Source organism: Astatotilapia calliptera, chromosome 6, assembly GCF_900246225.1.
Source record: "Astatotilapia calliptera chromosome 6, fAstCal1.2, whole genome shotgun sequence".
Taxonomy (NCBI): Eukaryota; Metazoa; Chordata; class Actinopteri; order Cichliformes; family Cichlidae; genus Astatotilapia; species Astatotilapia calliptera.
Window position 1 is genome coordinate 35,403,102 of NC_039307.1, and position 8,275 is coordinate 35,411,376.

At 45.5% G+C, this 8,275-nt stretch overlaps 1 protein-coding gene across 1 annotated transcript; it reads right to left on the reverse strand.

Moving 5' to 3' along the window:
* Nucleotides 1-1,243: 1,243 nt before the first annotated feature.
* Nucleotides 1,244-7,275, reverse strand: dla (deltaA). The gene is made up of 11 exons (XM_026171934.1): nucleotides 6,648-7,275; nucleotides 6,200-6,502; nucleotides 5,865-5,925; nucleotides 5,514-5,771; nucleotides 4,532-4,592; nucleotides 4,297-4,427; nucleotides 3,542-3,711; nucleotides 3,071-3,287; nucleotides 2,209-2,977; nucleotides 2,011-2,119; nucleotides 1,244-1,902 (listed from the first exon to the last, which is right to left on the reverse strand). The coding sequence occupies exons 1-11, from the start codon at nucleotides 6,714-6,716 to the stop codon at nucleotides 1,897-1,899; spliced, it is 2,154 nt and encodes a 717-aa protein (XP_026027719.1). The 5' UTR covers nucleotides 6,717-7,275; the 3' UTR covers nucleotides 1,244-1,896.
* Between the last annotated feature and the right edge of the window lie 1,000 nt (nucleotides 7,276-8,275).

Genomic DNA, 8,275 nt, shown 5'->3' on the forward strand with positions numbered 1-8,275 from the left:
ATTGAGTGCTGTAGTGTCTTTGTATTCCTCACTGTGCACAAAAGTCCTCTTAGGTTCTCTCTTGTGTTGCCCATTTCTCAAAAATCCCAACAAATTTATCAGAAAGGAAGACAATGCAAAAGCTGTTGTTTCTTGAAGGCCCATAGATAATCGTTTTTTTTTTTCCTTTTACTGCTGCTCCTTTGAAGGTCTGGCTGGTTGTGGCTGAACTCTGGCCAGAAGGCATCTGTTACTCAACAACATCTGTTCCTGTTACTCTCTTTCTCCCAGCATGCCGAGGGACACGCAGGTTCTCCCAAGGGTGGCCTTTTGTGTGCCCCATTGTCAATTCCATCATTGTCTGCTGAAGTCTGTTCCCATAAGGCCGTGGGTTTATAAACCCCTCCAAAGGACAAACTCTACCGCCCTGATGATTTACAGTTATTTGTGTCCAAACACAATCTGTATCTTTGTGGGGCAATTAAGAAAGAGAACTCCGAGGAACTGATTTTATACTGTATGACTTTTATGTTCAGATGTGACCGAACTTTGCTGTTTGTTTGTTTTTTAATAGCTTTTTCTCTGGCAACAGGAAGTCAAGGTTTGAAAACCAAACCTAAAGTGGTCCAGTAGGTGAATTTCAGAGCCGTGAATTACCTGACTTGGTCTTTAGGAGGAGAAACAGGAGTGGTAAATCTAGCGTAGGGGTATTGTTTTTTATGAATAGGGCCCCCTCTCTCATCTCCAGGGAGACACTTTCAACTTCTGGCAGTAGCCAACAGTGTCGGCATAGAAAAGCCCACTATGGGGTCGCAAGGGGAAGACAACAGATGTTACTGATTAACTTTGCTCACAGACCCCTAAAGAAGTGTTTTTCAGAGTGCTTGCAGATGGACAAAACAAAAGTTGGACGCAATCAAATGTTCACATTTAGCAATATTTATTTGGAAAAATAGTCTTGGCTAATTCCTTCATTCAAATACGGTAAAGGAAAGGGTAACATAACAATTTGTACAGTACAATCCCTCTTAAATAACATTTTCTTAAAAAAACAAAACAAAGAAAAACCATCCCATTGACCTGAAGTGCCTTTGCAAATATCATTAAAAAAAGCAACTTAAATAATCATAACAAACATCACAAGTATATAATACAAAATAAAAATAACACAAAATCATTAAATTAACTTAAATTAAATCATAATTTTAAATCATAACTTGTTTTTTTTCTTTATTTATTTTACAAAATCAGTATCAAAAAGCAACTTTCTTTTTCTTTTAATCGACACAAAGTTTTCATATCCCAAAGAAGAAAAGAACTGAACAATACTATGTCATAAAATGGTTTGGAGGGCTTAGGGAAGAAAATGCACTTCAGTTAACACAGTGATCAAGTATACATACAGTCTTCACAGGTGCAGTGATGGGCGCACAGCCCACGAGAACAGCCTTGTGAAGAACAGGCCAGTATGGCCAAACATCCACCGTTTGATGCAGTTCCTGCGCTCAGCAACGGCGTGTGGGTTAGAGAAAAGGCCTGGGTGCAAATGTTGCAAAACAAAACTCGTATATCATCGCTACGGGACAGCGTTCATTTATATTTTCTTTTTTTTCTTCTTCTTTTTTTCTTATTTTTTACAAAAACCCCACTCCCTGTTAACAGGCAGAACAGAAAGCTAAGAAGCAGTTTACTTTGAACTGTAAACTTTTTTTTTTACCCTGCCAGTTCTAATCCCACAGGCCGCCACTGCCTGCGCTTAGTTTCCAGTAGAGAACCAGCTCACTCTGAATATCAGTTAAACGTATCAGCAGCAGTCTCAAGGCGGGACACCTCCCCCTAGGTTTAGAGCAGCATCTGAAGGAGCATAAAAACTCTCCTATAGAGTAAATGAACAACGGGCAGCCCATTGGTGGCTTCTTACACCTGGGGAAACACACCAAAAAGACAGAAAATTTTAGTTTTTGTTCTTTTAAATTCCAAATGACCGCAGAAATCGTATCTCTGGCTAAGGGTCAACAAAGTAGAACTCACCTCAGTTGCAATTATACATTCGTCCTTCTCCTCTGACATCACAAACACAGATTTGTACTTGGTGTCCGCACATGCAGACATTTCTGGGGCTTTCTTTTCTGATGCATCGCTGTAGGAAGGTGAGAAAACACGTTAGATTTGTGGACATCCACAGTCTGATTTTGTGTTTGACAGACGTTTATAGCGTCAGTTATTTACCTTTTTAAACGTTTGCTGCGCTTCTCCTCAAACTCAAATGAGTCCTTGTCCTCGCAGGCCGCCTCCAGCATGGCCTCCTTGGCCGCCTGCTCGTAGTTGACCTCGTGTACGAGCTTGTAATCTGCAGGCAGATGGCGGCTCTTGTAGCTGCTCCTCCCTGGTGGAGATCCTTCATCAGGGTCCCCGCTGCAGAAGTCCATCTTCTTGTTGATGTTTTTGACACCTGGCATCGGCATCACACTGATGGCCAGGTCCCTGTCACTACGGTGACAGTTGTTAGTAAGGTTATTTATTGTCTCTGCTTCGCCTACAGTTTCTACTTGGCCGACATGCTGGACTTTTGATTGCAAAAAGCCAACCAGAACAGCAGAGCCTGCCAACAGCAGCAGCACCAGCACCACCCCGGAACCAATGGCCATCCAGGGAACTTCTGACCCCCGGATGGCAGCGTGCTCTGGAAGCAAGAACTGACAGTTTCTGCCACCGTATCCATGAGCACAGGCACAGACATAACGGTTGTTTCTCTCGTGGCAGGTGGCACCGTTGTGGCAGGGGTTGTGCTCGCAGCGGCTGATCGGGGAGCTGCAGTTGCGACCCGTGTATCCCGGGGGACAAGTGCAGGTGTAGCCATCAGGACCTTCCTGGCACGTGCCACCATTCTGGCAAGGATACGAAGAACACTCATCACCAGTGTGGTCACAGTTCTGGCCGGTGAAGCCGTCTGGACACTGACACAAGTAGGAGTTCACGAGATCCACACAGCGTGCACCTGAGAATAGAGATGAAGTCATGAATGAATGAGTGTTCAGTTCGTGCAGACTGAGCATCTCAAAGACCAAACCCTTATTCTGTTTGTACTTACCATTGGAGCAGGGGCTGGAGGTGCAGTGGTCAATCTTCTTCTCACAGTTGAACCCTGCATACCCCGTGGGGCACTGGCAGAAGTAGCCTCCGTCAGGGTTGTCAGTACAGCGGCCTCCATTGGAGCAAGGCCCATCAGCACACGTCATGGCGCTTAGCTCGCAGTTGTTGCCATAGAAACCGTGAGGGCAAGTGCAGGTATATGTGTTTTCCAAATCCTGTGGGAAAAAATAGAACAGACTTGACATCAAGATCTGTGTGGTGCTGCATCTGCAGCATTTCCAGCTTGCTGCATGCTGTATGTCTTGATTTTTTTTAGGTTTAATATAATTGAAGAATGATCGAAAACAGAAAAGATAGATGAGAAGGAATGAAGGCTGATGCATTCAGGCATCACTGGTGCTGAGCCGCAGTTAACAAGATGTCTCTATTCTTATTCCAAGTTCATTTAAGAAGACCCACGAGCACTCACAGTGCAACTTCCTCCATTGCGGCAGGGGTTTCCAGCACATTCGTTGACCCGAATCTCACAGCTGGCCCCAGTGAAGCCAGGCCTGCAGGAACAGGTGTAGCTGCCCTGGCCAGTGTTGCTACAAGTGGCTCCATTCATGCAGGGCTTGTGGTGAGTGCAGTAGTTGAGATCTGGAAAAAACACAGCAGCACATGTGGATTAGCCAGAGCATAACACATGGCGGGACAGCAGCAGCGGCGACAGTATGCGCTTTTGTCCTCAGGCACACTTGACTGTTTCTCTTCTGCCAGTGGTTTTTTGTTTCCTTGCCTCCTGTCTTTGCTGAAACAACTGCTGCTCTGTTACTGGAGTGTTGATGCTCTTTCGCTTCAGTCTACCTTTTTACTGGCTTGTTTGAAACCAAGTTTGTGGTTTGAATAAATGACAAACCAGTGATGGAAAACTTGCCTTCAAGAACAAGTTGTCCACATTTTGTCACCTTTCCACCAAATAAGCAGGGCATTTGTAAGTTGTTTAAGCATTAATTTGTTATCTTCCTGTTCATGAAATCTAAGTCTAAGCTGCACATAACCAGATTTTTGTTTCAAATACATTTCAAATAGTTTTTTTTATTTGTTTGTTTTTTAAAATTGTGATGCAGCCTAGATATCTGGAAAACGTCTAAGCAATCGTTGCTGTACCCTACGTGTTGTGGCTTCCTTCATCCAACAAAACCACTTCTCTCTCTGTCCCTACTTCCCAGACTCTTTCCTTACCTTGGTTGCAGAAGAGTCCACCCCAGCCCTCCTGGCAGTTGCACTGCCAGGGCTGCTGGCAGGTCCCATGGAGGCAGCCCGGATAACGAATGCACTCATCGCAGTAGCGCCCTTTGAATCCCACTCTGCACCTGTTGTTGTCCAATTAGGAGGGAACACCGGTCACTCCACTCACATTACTTCACGCAATCCACTAATTAATTAATGCCCCAGTGAACTTGTGGAGAAAACTTACTTGCACTCCCCGGGTTTCTCGCAGAACCCATGCTCTTCATCACATCCTGGCAGACAAATCGCTGTACAGGAAAACAAGAGTATGCTTTTTAGAAACATTGAGGCAACTTGTTTTTAAGATTTGCTTTTAAAGATTAAAAAATCCAAAGAAAGTAATTAAAATGAAGTAAAGCAGTGGATTCTGAACCCATTAGCTTGTCATCATGGAAGATTTTTCTGCTTAACATAGTGCAGAGACAAAGGAGGGAGTGTGTGCATGCGTGTGTGCCCCAGAGTGCACACACGCACTCACACACACAGAGGCCCTCAGCCCACCACCCTCTTTTTTTTCTTCTTCACTGCGGGTCAGAACTCTTTTATTCATTCTGTGTGTGTACACACACACATACACACACATACTCCCCTTAATGTCTCGGATTGGGGTAGATAAGAGTGGACAGCTGGCGAGTGTGTTGCCAGTGCGCGACAGCTGCTCCATTGTCTCCTCTCTGCCGGCAGCTGCCCACTTCAAACAATACCTCCCCCAACTCAGCCAATCACCGACCGGCCCACTTCGAGAGTAACGAATCGGAAGGTAGCATGTAAATTTATGGCACGCGTGAGATTATTCTCAAAAACTTTCCTTAGAATAAATCAAGTGGTCGTGTGTGTGTGTATGTGTATGTATGTGTGTGTGTGTGTGGGGTGGAGTGGGGTGGGGGGGGGGGGGGTAGGAGAGAGGAGGGGGTGCGCGTGGTGTTTACGCCCTAAATTGCCTTCTAACGGCACTCAGAGAACTTGACTATAGATACATGGAAATAAAAACTTTTTGAACTTTACCTTCACTAAAAAAACATTCAAATTGGTTTTAAATCTATCCTTTTTAAACGATTTCCTTTTAAACGGATTTCTTTACCTCTAACTTCTTTTCCTTTCTGTGTTTTTTTGTCTCTCGTCTAATCTAAATATTTTATTCTATAACGGGAAAAATCTCTGCAGCTCACGTTCAGTGCAGTACTGCCCCTTCCACCCGGCGTCGCACACAATCTCCCCGCGCTCTCCACAGGTGAAGTGGCCGAAGGCGTCATCTCTCGGCCGGCAGAACACTGAACAGCCGTCCCCGTAGTAGTGCTCATCGCACACGAATCGATAGGAGTACTTGAGTTCGGTCCTTCCCCCGGTGTGCAGGTCCTGGGACCATTCCTCTCCCACAGTCAGATGCCTCTGGGTGGTCATGGTGCTGATAACCCGGTCTGGGTTCTCTGAAATGTGCATGTAGAAGTACAAGATGAGGAGGAGAAAGTGTGTAAATGTGAAAACAACAACAACACTGAAATGTGAGATTTAGTTCCTACCCGTGGAGAGGTCGTCTTTGGAATCGGCGTGTAATGCTTCAATGATCAGCGAGAAGGTCCCCTGGGAACACAAATGGCTTCATGAGACAGGTGGCCAGCGGAGATGTGGCGATAACATCAAGTAAAGGCCCGAGGCGATTGTGCCATACACTCAATGTGCTGAATGCAAACTGCCTAACCTGATCCGATGAAACTAAATACCTGTAAACTTTGTGTGCTCTCTGAGCCTTCAAGTTGTGCGCAGGGGAAAAGGTGCTCTTTTCACGCACGCATTTACAAGAATTGGCGCGATTTCTCAGCCTTAACTCCTACTCTACATGAATGGTTGTATTTACCGGCCACGTGAAGCCGAAGTTAATCCTGATGGGGTTGGTGAACGAACTCTCCGGGATGGCATCTGGGACCTGGAATGAATTGGAGCCGAGGACGGGTGTCACAGCGCCGCCGTAGGTGCACGGGGGCTCTGGGGAAGCGTTGGGTTGATAGTGCTTGAGACAGATCCTGAAGAAGGTCTTACACTCGCACTGCTGCTGGAAAGACGAAGCCAGACCTCCTTTACAGCAGTTTTTGTTGCCTTGTACTCCCTTCTTGTTCAGAAACTCCTGCAACTTCAGCTCAAAAACTCCCGAGCAAAACCCCTGCGGAGGAAAGCGGCTTATTATCATCAAGTGCACACACAGTACCGCTTGTGTGAGAGTGCGTGTTGTGATGGGAGGGCAGGGGAGGCAGGGGGAGGGTGATGGTTCATTGTTTGGAGGGAAAATGTTTGATTTAGAAGCTTACCTGGCACAGCAACATGGACATGACGGCAAGAGTCAGCAGGATGACGCGCCCCATATTAAATAAATACATAATAAATAGTAAATAAATAGAGTAAAAAGTCTTGGGCTTGTCGTCAGGGTGCCTCCTCCTGTTCAGTCCGTCTGAGGAAGATACATTGAGCACGTTTCTGTCGCCTCACAGGGTTTTCTCATCAACTGCTGTGGATATCAGCCACGCCGTTTTCACTCATGTCCCGAGGCACAAAAAGACAAAGGATAAATCCCAAACCTTAAAAAATAAAATCACAAAACAAATGGAGTAAACTTCTGCGCTGTGTTGAAAAAGAAAAGCAGTCCTCGAAGTTCAGTTATAATCCAGTGCGTAAAGAGGAAAAAGCGAAGTGTTCCTTGTTTGTTACAGCAAGAATGTTAGGGCGAAGCTTTTTTTGTTTTGTGTGTGAAGGTCTTGGTCTAACGCAAGGACAGATTTGTCACTGGTCCAACATGCTTCTTTCTACTGCCTGATGTCTTTCCTCACTGTGAACTGTGCGTCTGTCTACAGCCAAGGCCGCCTGCAGCCTGTTATATACGGCCTGACACATGCTATGGTAATAGCATGCAAATGGACCCCCTCCTCCTGCTGCCCGACTACACCTCCCAATCTGGCTTGGCTCTCTACAATGGGATCCCATACAAGTACCCCACCACCATCCTCCTTATTCCTCCTGTAACCTCTCATACAGTGTTAATACCCGAGCTCAAATAAGGTTGTGTGGAAGTATTTAAGAAGTGAAAACTTCTGTAAGACTCCTACACAGGACAAGACAGGAGACAAGATTAATTAATACATGTTTTCTGCTAACACTAAACAGGAAAACTTAACATTCAAGCGGTTAAGAAGACATAAGAAGAAGAAAAAGAATTGGGCTGACTTTTGGTTGTTGGTCTTTTGACATCACAGACCCTCTCCTATATATGAAAAACAAACTAAAGGTGTTAAAGCGGTAATATGGATATGTTCTATACACCTTTTAAAAGTTTTCAGCATCGTACAGCTGCCAGATTTCCCCCTGCGCTGTGGACGACATGCGGCTGAATTGATCCATCCAGCTGTTGCATCACTGCACCAGCTCCTTTGTTGTGGGCGTCCTAAGATGTTTTGGATGCAGTGCCAATTAACAGTGTGAAGCTGATTCAAAAATCTCCCCCAAAAAGAAAGAAAAAGCGTTTCCTGGTCAAACTCTGACTCAGTTAATTGTTTTTCAGCCCACCTCCCCCCTTTTCTCTTCCTTCTCCCCTTCTTTCTCAGCATACACACACGCTCTAAATTTTGGTATTTGTATCTGTGGGAAGAATTTGATGCTTTGAATTGACTGAAAAGACTGAAGAAAACATTCCTTGGCAGAGCTGCGCAATGAGGTAAACGACATGAGGGGCTGGACTCCTGCTTTTCTACTTTGCTCTCGCCTTCTTCTCTTTCTTCACACTAGGATGAAAAAAAGAGACCGTGTTTGGGTGCTTATAGGTGGCAGTGTGTGTGCGTGCACAGAGGCGCGCGCGCACCGTAGTCGCTCGCGTGGCCAACATAAGGGGGAACTTTTGTTGTTGTGTGTGGTGGAGGAATAAGTTTGCTCTCTCTCTCTCCCCCCT

What these genes read in the sequence shown, in the direction of transcription:
- dla (XM_026171934.1), bottom strand. Translation starts at nt 6,716, where the DNA reads ATGTATTTATTTAATATGGGGCGCGTCATCCTGCTGACTCTTGCCGTC. An exon ending in CAAAGACGACCTCTCCACGG is followed by an intron (nt 5,772 to 5,864) that starts GTAGGAACTAAA and finishes TGCACATTTCAG; the next exon opens with AGAACCCAGACCGGGTTATC. An exon ending in CTCCAGCCCCTGCTCCAATG is followed by an intron (nt 2,978 to 3,070) that starts GTAAGTACAAAC and finishes CTCTATTCTCAG; the next exon opens with GTGCACGCTGTGTGGATCTC.